Here is a 15,332-nt window from a genome sequence, read left to right as displayed (position 1 = left end):
TTGAATACCAATTTTTGTGTTGGCCAAGATGGGTAAAACAGGTCAAAGCACCGCGGCCGCTAGGCTCGAGAAGTACGCTAGAACCCAGGCCTTGTCCCAGTCTGGGAGCAGGTCACGATCAGTGACCCCTGTATCATCCCCCAGTAAGAGCGAAGGGGCACTTGCCACCCCGGACATAACTTTACAACAGGTTATTGAGGCAATTAATAAATGCGAAACTCGCCTTGCCGAGCAGTTGGGTAAAGTCCAGTCGGATATCATGTTGATTCGGCAAGATGCGGAAAGAATGAGAGAACGGATGACCGAGGTGGAGACGCGAATCTCATCTTTGGAGGATTTGGCTACACCCTTAAGCTCTCAAATTAACTCCATCTCCTCGCAGGTGGGCGAGTTGAGGATGAAACTTACCGATATGGAGGGCAGGCTCCGGCGAAGTAATGTTCGTTTTCTGGGTTTTGACGAGAGAGTAGAAGGTAGTGAACCAGAAAAGTTTTTAGAGGATTGGTTGGTCCAGGTGTTTGGAAGGAACATTTTCTCTCCCCAGTTCTCTATTGAGCGGGCCCACCGTATCCCAGGGAGACCCCCTGCACCGGGGGCACCACCGCGGACTATCATTGCTAAATTCTTGCACTTTAAGGACAGGGATACCCTCCTTCGAATGGCAAGGGATAAAGGGGACCTGTCTTATAATGGGAAGAAGATATCCACCTTTCCTGACTTTCCCCTTGAGGTGCAGAGGGACAGAATGAAATTTAAAATGGTCAAGGCTCGGTTACGCGAGTTAAACATTCAATTTAATATGCTGTATCCGTCCAAATTGAGAGTAGCGGTTGATGGTGTGACTAACTTTTTTTTTCCCCAGGAGAGGTGGCGGAATGGTTAGACCGCTCATACCCAGGGAAGCGTCAAGTGTTGGCCAGCTAAATTGATAGTGATAACTGCTATTAGGATGTTCGGGGTAGTTCTGCAATATGTTGCTAGGGTTGGGTGAGGCCAGTCCGATTCTTACTGGCGGTCAGTAAGTAAAATAAGCCGGAGGGAGGGGGGAGGGGGGAGGGGGTTGTTTTTGTTCTTCCGAGTGGTTAAGTAGTATAAGCCTCAAAAAAGGGTGGGGAGAGCGAGTAGTAAGGGTAGGTATGCCCGGGGTAGGGCCTACAGGGAGGGGGGGCGGGGGGGGTGGGGTTGTGTTTGTTGTTGTCTTTTCTATGTTTGGGTGCTTACATGGTCCGGTCACCCCCGAGAGAATATAGAACCTATGTGGGGAGGAAGGAAAAGTTGTTTGGCTGTGGATGGAGAGGTTTTATTTAAGGCTGACCTGGAATGGGAGTGCGTTTTTTGTCATGGAACGTTAGGGGTCTGAACGACAGGGTCAAGAGGGCAACGGTCTTGGGGCAATGCAAAAAGTATGAGGCCGATGTGATATGCCTCCAAGAGACTCATCTAAGTGCAGAAAGATCTAAGTCCCTAAGGCGGCCCTGGATTGGCCCTGTGTTTCACGCCCCTTTCACCAATATGTCCAGGGGGGTCTCTATTTTGATCAAGAAGTCCCTGGCATTTACCCTAGGTAGTTACAAAATTGACCCGGGTGGACGGTTTATATTTATTGAGGGTCGCATAGACCAAGTTCAGATTTGTATTCTGTCAGTTTATATCCCCCCCCCATTCTCCTACGAGGTTATTAAAAAAGCGGTGGAATTTGCGGCAGGTTTCCCTCAAGCGTCGACAATTTGCATTGGTGACTTTAATAAGGTTCTAGATTCCCGATTGGATAGGTGGAGGCCGGGAGGGCAGCCCATAAATGAAGGTAGTAAGTTCAGGGAATTTGTTCAGGAGGTTGGACTAGGTGATCCATGGAGGATTAGGTACCCCGACCGAAAACAATTTTCCTGCTACTCGGATTCGTATGGGGTCTTTTCGAGGCTGGACCTAGTGCTTCTCTCGAAGGACCTACTAAATAGAGTCCAGTCGGTTGAATATAAGTCGCGTGGTATCTCGGATCATTCTCCGATTATGGTTGATCTCGATTTGGCAAGGCAGGTTGGATATAGGTGTTGGAAGCTGCAGCCATTCTGGCTCTCACAGATGGGGGAGGTGAAGGAGGTCGAACAATTGATTGGGGAGTATTTTCAACTGAACTGCGGCTCGGTCTGTGGACCCATTTTATGGGATTCATTTAAAGCGTATATTAGGGGGGTGTTCATTAAAAAGATTGCTTATGTTAAGAAGAATTATAGGGCGGAGACAGGAAGACTGGAGGGCAGGTCGGTGGAGTTAGAAAATTTGTACGTCTCCAGCGGTCAGGAAGTGGATCGGGTAGCGTGGCAGGCTGCTCTTAATGAATGGCGGGATCATGTTCAGGACACCTTCTGTCAGAGAGTTAGAACGGGGGATCATAGGCGATATATCAATTCTGATCGGGGTGGGAAATGGCTGGCTTTGATGGCTAAGAATGAGCGCTCCTCTAATCTCATCTCTGAAATAAAGGATGATTCTGGGAATAGTGTAAGGGATACCCCCGCAATTGTGTCCAGTTTTGTGACATTTTATAAAAAACTATTTACCTCTCAGGGATCAAACAGTAATGGGAATATTGTAGATTATTTGGGGGCATTGGAACTCCCGCAAATCTCTGTGGCCTCTAAAGAGCTTTTAGATGCCCCAATTACGTTAGAAGAGGTAGTCTCTGTAATTCAAGCACTCCCTAAAAACAAGGCCCCGGGGCTGGACGGGTTACCGGGGGAATTTTATTCCAAATACTCGAGTGTTCTGGCCACTCCGTTATGGGAACTGTTGGGTGGTGTCCAGGCTGAGGGTAGGCTACCCCCCTCTATGGAAGAAGCTTACATTGTTATGATTCCCAAGGAGGGGAAGGACCCCTCTCAGGTTGGATCTTATCGACCAATATCAATTATGTCTTCGGACGCAAAAATTTTTTCAAAAATACTGGCCAATCGCTTGGGGAAGGTGTTGGATGAGATAGTACACAATGACCAGACAGGTTTTAGACCCGGCAGGTCGACGGCTGTTAACTTGAGGAGGGTCCTTTCCTATATTCAAATTATTAATTCTGGTAATAAAGGTGCGGCTGTGGCCTCATTTGATGCCAGTAGGGCTTTTGATGTAATCGAGTGGGAGTATTTATGGCCTGTTTTAAGAGCATTTGGTATCGGGGAAGGCTTTATTGGATGGATAAGACTAATGTATCGGCAGCCATTGGCTCGTATCTCGGTGAATGGTTTTACCTCCTCCTCCTTCCCCTTGGCTAGGGGTACAAGGCAGGGGTGTCCGCTGTCCCCGCTGCTTTTTGCGGTGGCAGTGGAGCCACTGGCTCATTTACTGAGACAGAAGTTGGGCTGTTATAGTTCGTCTGGAAGTAAATTGGTTTCTTTGTATGCTGATGATCTTCTAATTGGGTCTGACAGTCCGGGCGTTGATCTCCCATTAATTGTGAACCTCTTAAATGATTTTGGGGGTATATCAGGTATAAAAATGAATTGGGACAAGTCCCATGTTATGTTCCTGGGCTCCGTGACTCCTGATATCCAGCTTGCCTGCCCGTTAAAAATCTCTAGAAAATTTAAGTACCTGGGTGTTACGATTTCTCACAACCCGCGGGACTACATCGCGGACAATCTAAGACCGCTTCTGGGTGAAATTAAAGTCAAGTGTCGGAGATGGGTTGGGTTGCCTATCTCGCAATTAGGAAGGGTTAATTTGTTGAAGATGTGTATCCAGCCAAAACTTTTGTACCTGCTGCTCCATTCCCCTTGCTATATAAATGTTAAATTTTTTCATGAGTTGAATGGTGTTCTATCTTCATTCATTTGGAAAAATAAATGCTCGAGGATTAGATTATCCGTCCTGACCCGGGATAGAGGAGAGGGGGGTCTTGCCCTCCCAGATTTCAGTCTCTATTATTATTCATCACAGTTATGTCATCTTTGCCCATGGATAAAGGGAAGTGAGGAGGGTGGGGAATTTTGGACCCTAGCAATGGCAGGGAAGTCAGGGTTATCTCCCCTTCAATTGTTGTTGGCAGGGAAGGTATGGGGTAAAGCACCCCCCCTGATAGCCCAAGCTATATGTGTGTGGAGACAGGTGCAAAAGTTGACAAAGTTTGTGGACACGGATCCACAGTCCTCAGTTTTCTCCTTGTCGGAGGTTAAAAAATTGAAGGGCGTAGGCGGAGTATTATGGGATACGTATGGTTTGTTGGATGTAGGGACATGGGTAAAGGAAGGGATAATCTGCCCCTTTGAGGAACTACAACAGGGGCATGACCTCCCTAGGAAAGTGTACTTTAATTACCTTCAGGTCAGAAGTGCATTAGCCTGTATGATGAGGAGAGGATCCCTGACTATTAGGGAAGCTCCATGCAAGGAATTTATGAAAAAGTTGGGTACCAGGAAGCACCTCTCTAAAATATACAGATTTATCCACTCCTTTAAACAAGAAGGGGGTCTGGACAAGTTAAGGACTCAGTGGGCCAGGGTAATTCCCCATGTCCTGGTAATAGATTGGAGGGAGGTTTTATCGGCTAATGGCAAATCCTCAATGTCTCTCTCGGTCCAGCAGGTACAATTTAATATTTTACATCGAATCTATTTTACTCCAGAGCGATTGAGGCATATGGGGAGTTCTGCCAGGGGGGGATGCCCCAGATGTGGGGTAGAGCCAGGTACATATTGGCATTTAATCTGGGAGTGTATGGGTGTACAAGCATTTTGGTCAGCCATTTGTAAGGTTATGTTAGAGTTAGGAATTCCCAGCTCTATTTTCAGTCCTATTTGTTTAGTACTAGGGGTGGTGGATACACAACAGAGTGGGCAAGCGACACATCTGATTAGGATCCTAGTCTCATGTGCTAAAGTAATTATTGCTAGGAAGGGGATGGCAAGGGTGGGGCCCTCGGTGGTGGAATGGATTAATTTAGTCAATGCTACCTGCTCCCATGAAAAATATATGTATGCTACACGAGGGTGTTTTTCAAAATTTTATGTGGTATGGGGTGGGTGGACGACATCTAAATTTTATATTGCATTATAATGAGATTGTGACGTATTCAATAACAAAAGGGTCTTTCAATGTCAGTGTTAGTGAAATAATTTGCGCACGGTTTATTAAAGATAATAATGGTTGAATTATATATGAAAAGAAAATAAGTGATGGTCACGATTGTGATACAAGGGGAGATAAGGTTGGAATTCACTATATAATCTAATGAAGTAAACTATACATCATGGGGCATGTTGTAGTTATGAGTACAGGACACAAAGGGGGTTTATAGATTTATAGGGATAGTGGTGGGGAGGGTATCTAATCACTAGAATATTTGTTTAAAGTATATGGATTCACGCTTGGATTACAGGCCGTAATGTATTTTGTGAGTTAGAGAGGTAGGCATTGACTAATAATATTAATTCGATATAGGTTATAACAAGTAATTTAAGGGGGTCATGATGGGCTTAAGTGTTATTGTTCACGATGAAGTTATGAGTATTAAGTGTATAATGAGGGAGGACGGGTATTCTACCTTTTGGGGTGCAGGGATATAGCAGATTGGATTGGATTCTTGATTTAGTGCCATTCACAGCCTAGCATATATAGCATATAGGTGTAGTTTTTTCCTGTATAGTTGGGGGAGTGACCGGCCAGGGGGATGTAAGCGGGGTTTTTTATGTACATGTAATGTATTGTGCCTAAGTGTATGTATGTTTGTATTTTGCATATGAAAAATAAAAACTCAACTAAAAAAAAAACAAAAAAAAAAAAACATAATAATAAAAAAAATTGACTGTTTTGTGGTAAAAAAAAAATCAGTTAAGTGATGAATTTTTTTTACTTTGTTTGTGAAATACAATCAGAAAGTGGACACTATGGGCGGTATTCAATGTGAATACCGGCAAGGTGCAGCGAATCCTGTTTAGGATTCGCTGCACATTCGCCACGTTCCGGAGCCTCGCCGGCTCCGGGATTCAACGAGTCAGGGGCTCGCTGCCCCCGACTGGCGAATATGAGCTCCTGCGGCGAACGCTGCAGGGAGCCTGAGGACGGTGGCAGGCAGGGAGATGGAAGTCTCTCTGCCTGCCCCAGAGCGTATGTGGGGGGGGAGGTGGGCTCCCCGGGTGCCAGGCAGCACAGGCTGCCCCCCCGGGGGTGCCAGCAGGGGACTGGGTATATTCCCTACACCCGATCGTGCATATGTGACGATCGGGTGCAGTGAATATATGAATATCTAATGAGCGGCTCGGCTCCGGCGTCCCCTGCTGGCTGGTCAGTGTAAAAAAAAATATATATATTTTTAAAAAAATTAAATATATATTCATGTGCTTACAGCACATGAATAAAAATAGCATGCCCCTCCTCAGAATAAAATTCCTGATTTTTTGCCACCAAATGTAAAAAACAAAACACTTTATTTTAAAAGTTCACATTCCACTTCACCATAAAAAGATAGCGATTGCTACTCGGTGAATCATGGCGAAAAAAACCTTCAAATCTATTCGCCATCTGGTCATTGAATAGGGTGATTCACCGTTTTAGTCAAAAATTCGCCAAACAGCACAAATTCGCCATAAAAACATGGTGAATCAGGCTCATTGAATACCGCCCTATGGCATAACCACCTTAGGCTTCAACATGATATCTGGTCAGAGGTCAATGTAAAGGTGCCCATACATGGTACAAAATTCCTGTGCATTTTTAACTAGATTGCATCGCTTGCGATCGAGACCTAGTTCAAAAAGCAGGGGCTGCACAGACTTTATGTGGGATACCCGCAGAAGCATGCATCGCACAGCACCCTTGCACCATGTATGGGCACTTTTAGGACTAAAACACGGATTATATACTTACAATAAAATCTTAGATATCATGAACTAAGCATCAATGAGGACCAAGCAGTACCTTATAGTTTGGGAAGATTGCATCAGAAGAACACATGCACCTTTTATATGCTTAAAAGGGAGTTCTGCTGAAGGCATGGCGACTACATAACACTATCAATAGTGCGCTTTACATGTGATTTGCATCCATTTTTTGATACGCTGACCAGTAACTTATCCACAGAAAGCATGGCCCACCCACTCCTCTCTTGATTTGAGCATCACTGCCTATGGCTCACTTGTAGGGATGGTCTGCACTGAAGATACACCAATCATATGGATTTTTTTTTATCAATTTCTTTTGATGCAATGGTCAGTGACCATCGCATTGAAAGATTCGATGTGCATCCCTAATCACATGTGCCTCTATGGGGGCCAAGTGTAGCATGGTTCAAAAAGTAATAAAGTGGAAAGTGATAAAAAGCAGCCAATCAGCTCATAACCATCATTTCTCAAACCCAGCCTGTAAAATGACAGGTAGGAGTTGATTGGCTGGCTGATTGGCTGGCTGTTTATCACTTTTTTTGAAGCTTGATAGATCTGGCCCCTAGGAGAGAAACCTGCACACTACCAACTAAAATCTGCTATACAGCTAATGTTTAAAGAAGGTCACGCTTTTAAAGTTATGAAAAACTGCAAATACTTATAAATTAATTATATATTTAGTTAAGGCAAATTGCATTTTAAGCAGTTTTCCTCATTTGTGGCAGTCTGGCATATAGAAGCTAGTGATTAATAGCAACAGATTATAAATTAACCTATCACTAACCGCACACGCATACACACCTCATAACAGCTAACACAGCTAATTTGCTTGTAATTATGTAATTTACAGACTGGTGTCAGCAACTGTTAGCAAGTGATGTGGATTGTAATGGTGTGTAATTGCTGTCTGTGTGGTGGGAACAATTCAGTGATTACACAGAACTCGCTGAAGACTCCTGGAGGGGGAAAAGTTAATAAAAAGTAGTAAGAACAGACACTTGCCTTTGGTGTTCTCACTGTTTACAGCGCCTTGACATTCAGTGCTGGAGGGAACCTGCCCCTGATTGCTTGCCATCTTTTCCGCATGTCTCTGTCTGGCAAGCTCTCGTCTCAGTGCAATTTCTTCGTGAGTTAATGGCCTGCGAGAAGTGCGGTAACTTGCATGAGAAGTACATCATTGCAAACAGACTGAGAATTGCTGGTTCTAGAGGTTTTATTTCTGTATTTACAGTAACAATTTACTAAGCAAAGCTTGAAAATTATAACTAGTTTCATGTAATATACAGTATGTCATAGAAATACAGTATGTTAAATAAAAATCTTAATTTATATATTCTGTAGTACAAATTGCAGAACATAAGGATCACAAAATTACTTTTAAAATGAGTTTCTAACGCATTCCTGCCATTAATATAAAGTGAATGAGCTTATCCAATACAGCATATGTTATAATATGGCATATGACAATTCGATTGATGATTATTAGTAGCCTGCAATGGCACAAATGTCTTTAAATTTAAAGGTACTGCTACTGAATTGTAAGATCGGGAACAATCTGACAAGATAACTATTGATCCCTGAGTGCAATGTGTTTTCCACCCCTTGCCATGCCTCCCGCTCACCCTAATCTACTCGTCAGTAGCTCGCCGCCCCTGACGGCATACCCTGACCAATGCGGCGGAGGACTGAATTTGCTTCCCACACTTGGACGCCCTCTAAAAGATCTGTTCCCGCCATGGTGCCTCTCCATTTTGGTTAGCTGCAGAGCAAAAGAGGAGATTGGTTTCATTTGCTGCGGAGAAAATGCACCCCCGGTGAACAGGCACCCAGCAGAGATTTATCCAGCCAGGAGAGAGGAGCCAGGAGAGAGAAGAGAGTTTTAGGAGCATTTACTTCTATTTTAGGTGAGATTAATCTGGGGATATGTGTGTATGGAAATTGCATGTGGGTGCAAGTGGACTGCTTTAGGGGGTCTTCTGTCCTGCTTGTATCACTTTTGGGTGCTGAATGGAATGAGTGGTCTCTGGTGTAAGGGAGGGGGTGCCCGGGTTGTTGTTTGAGGTGGTGTTGAATGGCAGGTTTTTAAATACTTTTTTTTTTTTTTAAATGGTGCAATGTATTTTGTGATGCAGCACGGCATTTGTGGGTGCAGAGGCCCCCACATGTCTTGGGTGTGGTTTTGCCCTTTTTTCAAATGTTAGGGTTTTTTATGGTGCAATGTATTTTGTGATGCAGCATGGCTTTTGTGGGTGCAGGGGGGAGGGTGGGGTGGCCCCCAAATGTTTTGGGTGTGGTCTGTTAAAGCATTTTTAAATGGTGTCTTTTTTTTAATGGTTTAGTTTTCCCTGTGATGCAGCATGGCATTTGTGGGTGCAGGTGTGGGGGTGGTCATTTTGAAGCATTTTAAAATTATGTTTTTTTGTTTTTTTTAATGGTGCAGTTTTTATTTCATTGTTGTTTGATTAGTTTTTTTGGGGGTTTACAGGAATGTCAAAGGACAGAGGTACCCGCGAACCCCCTTAAACTCTTCTTTCCCAGGCAGGTTCATCGTCCAGTGTTAAGGAAATTGACCCAACACAAGAAGAAACAGAGAGGCAACAGAAGACGTCGACAAGTCAACATCTGGCATCACATGGAGAAGAAATGGTGAGCCAGGAGAGCACATCAGGACCACGCCGCACTCAAAAGACAGCACAGAAAAAGATGACACCACATGTATTCATCATTCATATATTACACAGGCTTTGCGTAATGGCAGGTAGATTAACATCCATATAGGCAGGGGTGGGGGCCATGCAGGCAGACCAACAACTCACTTTATGCAATACCATGGATAATTGATTTCCACATAGGCGTGACCCCACCTCAACTTTTGGATACTACAATAATAAATTTGTGTTTTTCTCAATTAGAGAATCAGAGCTGAAGAAGAGGAACAGCCAGGAGGATCAGTGGGCCCACAGTCCTCTATATCCAGGAGGAAAGGTCCTCAAAAGAAGACGACACCAAGACGTGAAACTAGTGGGGGAAAGAAGAGAGAGACCGACCGACCCGGAAAGGAGTGCACCTGCTGAGATTGGGGAGCAGGTATGTGCGTCAAAGAAGGACTCCGCTTCATCCATAGGCTCGCAGCTTAGGGGGAGGATATGTGGCAGTCCAGGCCGGATGCCACCCCAGTTGTTCTATTTCCCCAGGCCAAAACTACATCTGTTTATGACAAAGAGAAATACTAGAGAATCCCATCCATGCAGGTCCTGTCCAGGTGTTGGAGCAAGCGCTTCCAGTAAATCAGTCACACGTGTCACACTTTCTTAAAGCTTGTTAGTGCAAGGGCTCAGGGCTCCTGACACCAGCAAGTGGCCAAGCGATAGAAGGTGGTGGGCCAGTGACAGGGAGCCTGTGATTGTGCACAGTATATGCTGTTGGTGGACCAGTGCTTGGTTAAGGTACCTGGTAAGTTTGCTGTGGAAAAGACATGTTTCATGTGCTGTGGAAGTAAACAGACTGTCTTTTCCCTACAACTGTGCCAGTCTTGTCTGGTGGAAGGTCGTTTGTTACAGATATTTCTAATGTGCACATGCCAACTCAAAAATAAATATATCATAGCACAAAGAAATCATGTTTAAGATAGTAAACCATGTACACAATGGAAATAGGGAATCCGGTGTGCCAAAATACTACAGAAATTTTCTACAGCTTTGTGAAAATAGAATGGCCTCAATCCAGTTAAAATGTTACATACTATCAGATTAAACAGGGGGTTGTGTGGGAAATGCATAAAAAGAGAAAATAAACTGTGACATAAAAGCAGAGGCCGAGGCTGAAATAAAGAGGCAGTGTGCATTACTGTCAGAACACGGAAGAGAATTGCAAACACCTAGTAAAACAGATCAAGTAAAAACACATGTATATTAAAAAGCTATTTGACTGCCATTAAACATACCCTATATCCCTTTCCAAGGCACGGCATATACAAAGCTCAACATAATCATTTTTCCAGGGTGCCATAAACTAAAACACTTTAAAGGCAACGGTACGGGGGAAAACATGGAGAAAAAGGTTTTAAATAAAAAGGGCAGAACTCCTTAGATGTGACACTTGGCAACATAAATGACTTCATGCCCGCACATATTTTGAAAGGGCAAAAGGAGATCAGATAGTTATTGAAAAAGAGTATACAAGTGGGTGGACTGTCCCCCACTTGTAACAGTTTACAATACAGTAGATAGCAAAGCACTTATTTACCAAGAGTAGACAGTAGTGTTTGGATGCAAAAAAAATGTATTGCACTGAGTGGGAACATGATTTATCTGCTCTCTCAACCCTTTGAGCAAGGGCGTAACTACCATAGGTGCAAGGGGTGCAGCTGCTATGGGGCCCAGAGCTGAAGGGGGCCCATCTTTACTGTCTAAGTAATATGTTTTACATACATGTATCACCATCAGTTGCTAAATAGGGGGCCCTTACAAACTTTTGCTATGGGGCCTACGAATATCTAGTTACGCCACTGCCTTTGAGTGTCAACATCTGTGAAAGATGCGCAAAAATAATCGGCTAAAAATGCAAGCGGCGCTCACATTTGTTATAGGAATTCAAATTTAAAAAAATGTTGATTAAAAAAGATTATATTTCCTATTAAAAAAGGTAAACATAATAGGTCATTATGATGAATAAAAAAGTTTGCTTGGCAATTTTCACACCAATTTTGACAAATTCACTTGCCGCTTAAAGGGTTAATAACAAGTGATGCATTCATTTCAATACATGGGTGCCAACTAGGTACCTCTTTCTATTTACCAAAGACTCAATTCCTATTTGTATTACGTTATCCCGCTCTGCCCCCTCTGGTTTACTGTGGCACCCATGTTTCCCCTGGATGGTCACCTTAATTATTTAAAAAAACTTCAGACTTATGCTGTATGAAGATTAAAGGTGAGAGAATGAATAGAAGGAAATATGTGAGTTTAATGCCAGCAACAACTTAAGCAGTATATTACTCCTGAGAGGTCACAGGTCATGAATTGTTGGATCTTTAGAGTGTCGCCATATCGATTACTGATTTGGTTCCTTTTTGTTAATGTACTCACATGCTTTGCATTTGTAGCATGGAAATGTTCCTAAAAGTTTAGCTTTGCATTTTGGTACTGCCAAAAAGTGACTTTAAGTTACAACTAGTCTATCCTTGATGTTTTTCTAGCATCTCCAGCTGAATTGTGGCCCCTTAGTAAGGCCCTTATTCAGATCTGATCTCCGTACAAATTTGTTCTCAAAATGGGCAAAACCATATGCACAGCAGGCGGGGCAGATGTAACACGTGCAGAGAGAGTTACATTTGGGTGGGGTGTGTTGAAACGGAAATCTAAATTGCAGTGTAAAAATAACGCAGCCAGTATTTACCCTGCACAGAAACAAAAATAACTCCCCCAAATCGAACTCTCTCTATACGTTACATCTGCCCTATCTGCAGTGCACATTGTTTTGGCCAGTTTGAGAACAAATTTGTACTGCAATCAGATCTGAATAAGGGCCTAAAGGTGCCCACACACGCACCGATCCCGGCGTGCGTTGTGGGCTTAACTAGTACACATAGCATCGCATCGTATGCCTTGTGCATACGATGTGCATGCGATGCGATGCTATGCTAGAAAAAGCTAGTACAAAAAGTATGTGCAGCACATACTTTTTGTACTGTGCGATGAGGTGCCGCGGGAGCGCGCACCCCATCGTATAGCATCGCACCGCCGGGATCGGTGCGTGTGTGGGCACCTTAAGGACTTTGATAAAGGTCAGAATCTAGAAGTAAGACGGTCCAGTGCTTTCTAACAGTCTCTTGTAAGGTTCTCCATTGGTTACAAAACGTACAGAAAGATCTTTGGTTTCTTTATGGTACTTGTTTCCTAGCACAGTGCCCTGATTTTCTACGTTCGGCACCGTAAGGAAATTGCATCGCATGCAATGCGTTTTTTTTTTTTAAATGTCTTTTTTTCTTTTGCCATTGTACCCCAGTATATTGCATGGCATTGCATCGCATGTACCGCAAAATCGCATGTGATTGCATGGGATTTTATAGGGTGTGCGATGCCATGACATGAGGTATACAATAATATGATTGTATGTCCCAAAAATAGGTTTAACGCACCCCCCACTATCCACGCCACCCCGAAGCGTGGCGAGCGCAGCGGAACACGTCCTCTGACTTTTTTATTACCCCACTATCCACGTCGGCGTAGAGTTGATTTTATATAGTGTAGCGAGCCACCGAGCCTGAAGCATGGCGAGCGCAGCGAGCCCCGCTGATAACTTTACATGGATTCTGCATGCGCTCGCCACACTTTGGGCTCGGTGGCTCACTGCGCTCGCCACATTATATAAAATCAACTCCACGCCGACGTGGATAGTGGGGTAATGAAAAAGTCGGAGGACGCACTGCTCTCGCCACACTTCGGGGTGGCGTGGATAGTGGGGGGGTGCGTTAAACCTAATTCCATGCGACCATTACAAAGTTAGGATGCAATCAAAAATCGCATCTGATACCATCGCATGCCATAAAATAATTGCATCCCATAGCATGCCATTTTTTATCGCATATTTTTTATGCGATGCGATAAAAAAAACTCGCATTGCATCTCTTGCCACTAATGGCATGCGATGCAATGCGATTTTTTAATCGCATCCTATCTTTTTAATGGGCTAAATCAGTGAATACATTAATAAGATAGGATGCGATACAAAATCGCATTGCATGCCATTAATGGCATGGGATGCAATTTCCTTACCCTAAATATCCCACTACGTAAATGGAGTAGTGGGTGCCATGCTAGGAAACAAGTACCTTCTTTATTTTTATTTTTTGGGAAAATAAGTTCTTCCCTATTGGTCATGTTTGCGTTATATTTCGCAAATTTAAGAAGTTTCCTACTGTAGCCCGGTTCCAGGAGTCTGTTGGTCAACTCAGCACTTTGTTTCTCAAAATTCTCTTTTGTAGAGCAATTTCTCCATAGTCTAAGAAACTCGGCCTTTAGGTAGGTTATGGATAGTGGGAGGGAGGTGTTGACTATCCTTGTGTAATAGATGATTTGTTGCCCATAGTAACCAATCAGATTCAGTCTATAATTTATCTGTTGCATCCTAGAAAATGATAGACAGTATCTGATTGGTTAGATTAGTATAGATTAGTACCATTAGATTTTGTTTGGTCACAGAACTACTCAACATACTGTATGTAATGGTCATGGCTGTAAAGTATGTGACAAGTGGACAGAGAGGAACAAGGTGCTATAGGTTGCAGGCGAAAAAGCTTTAAAAAAACAAAAACAAAAACAGAATAGACAATAAATCAACACAATATAGGGGTTATTCAGACCTGATCACATGGCTGAGAATTTGCAGGCTGGGTGATTATTGAATGACTTCATATGCATACGGCTCACCGTAATCGCCGGCCATACGCAAGTTTATTGAGGGAAGCCGAAGTTTGTGGGTGGTAACCATCAGTTTACTGGGAGTGTCCGGAAAACCGCAGACACGCCCAAGAGTTTTCGTGACGTCAGCTCCAGCCCCGTTCATCTTGTCTATTGCACTTGCTGAGTAGTTCCTGGGCTACGCACACACTGGAAAAATCATTAGATGGTGAGCGGTTGCAAATGGATTTGCAGCTAATCACAGGGCTGTGATATTTTCACAAGCTTTATGCAGGCTTGTGCAGGATGTGATTTCACTCTGCCTGGACATAGATTACTTTATCGCGGGGCTCTGCAAATTAGCAGCCCAGCAATAAGGTCTGAATTATCCCCATAGTTTTCTGCCCAATAGCAGCACTGATCAGAATCTTTTCATCTATATCTCTGGCCACAAAATATTACTAGGTTTGAATTTCTACAAATGGCCATAAAATGCCCAGGACTTCATTTTGATAATCACCTCTACCCCAGTGCTGGCCAAACCAGTGAGATTTACCAACGGTTCACATTTTCCAGAACATCTAGTTGGTGCACAGGTGTAGTCATTACTAACTCGCATTTTCATACATGTGCTTTATATTTATTCCTAACAGACACATTCCACAGATCACTTAGAAAAAGGAAACGGTGGTCCACAGGAGGTGGGCAGCCGTTCACAGAAAGGATTCCTTTTTGGAGGCACACTTTTTGAATGATTGGAAATAATGTTTAATGAGTGAGATAAAACTTAACTTTTAATTCCAATTTATCTAAAATAGTAATAACTGTATAATATCATATGATGCATAATTTGCCATGAAGAGTTAAATAACAAACAAATATTTAAAGTTTTGTTAACAAAAATAGCCCCTGACATTTACCATATACCTATAATCGACACAGTGGCAGTTAGTGGTGTTATTAGAAAACCATATAATGTTGATTGATATACGATTTAATTTAGGTCCTTAAATAGGACAGCTGGTGACACATCCAGAATGTGTGATACGTCTGTGTTAATCAT

The 15,332-nt window shown here is 43.3% G+C and overlaps 1 protein-coding gene across 1 annotated transcript in view; it reads right to left on the bottom strand.

Annotated features, from left to right (window-relative positions):
• EFL1 (elongation factor like GTPase 1) overlaps nt 1-15,332 on the bottom strand; it is a 233,292-nt gene that overhangs the window by 154,230 nt on the left and 63,730 nt on the right. Inside the window, exon 13 of the mRNA XM_083184020.1 lies at nt 7,872-8,008. Coding sequence (XP_083040146.1) covers nt 7,872-8,008 — 137 coding nt within the window. The remainder of the gene's footprint in view (nt 1-7,871; nt 8,009-15,332) is intronic.

The sequence above is a fragment of the Crinia signifera genome, chromosome 4, assembly GCF_055691185.1.
Source record: "Crinia signifera chromosome 4, ASM5569118v1, whole genome shotgun sequence".
Classification (NCBI taxonomy): domain Eukaryota; kingdom Metazoa; phylum Chordata; class Amphibia; order Anura; family Myobatrachidae; genus Crinia; species Crinia signifera.
Note: the sequence above shows the minus strand (reverse complement) of the source record. Positions and strands in the feature narration are given on the sequence as shown.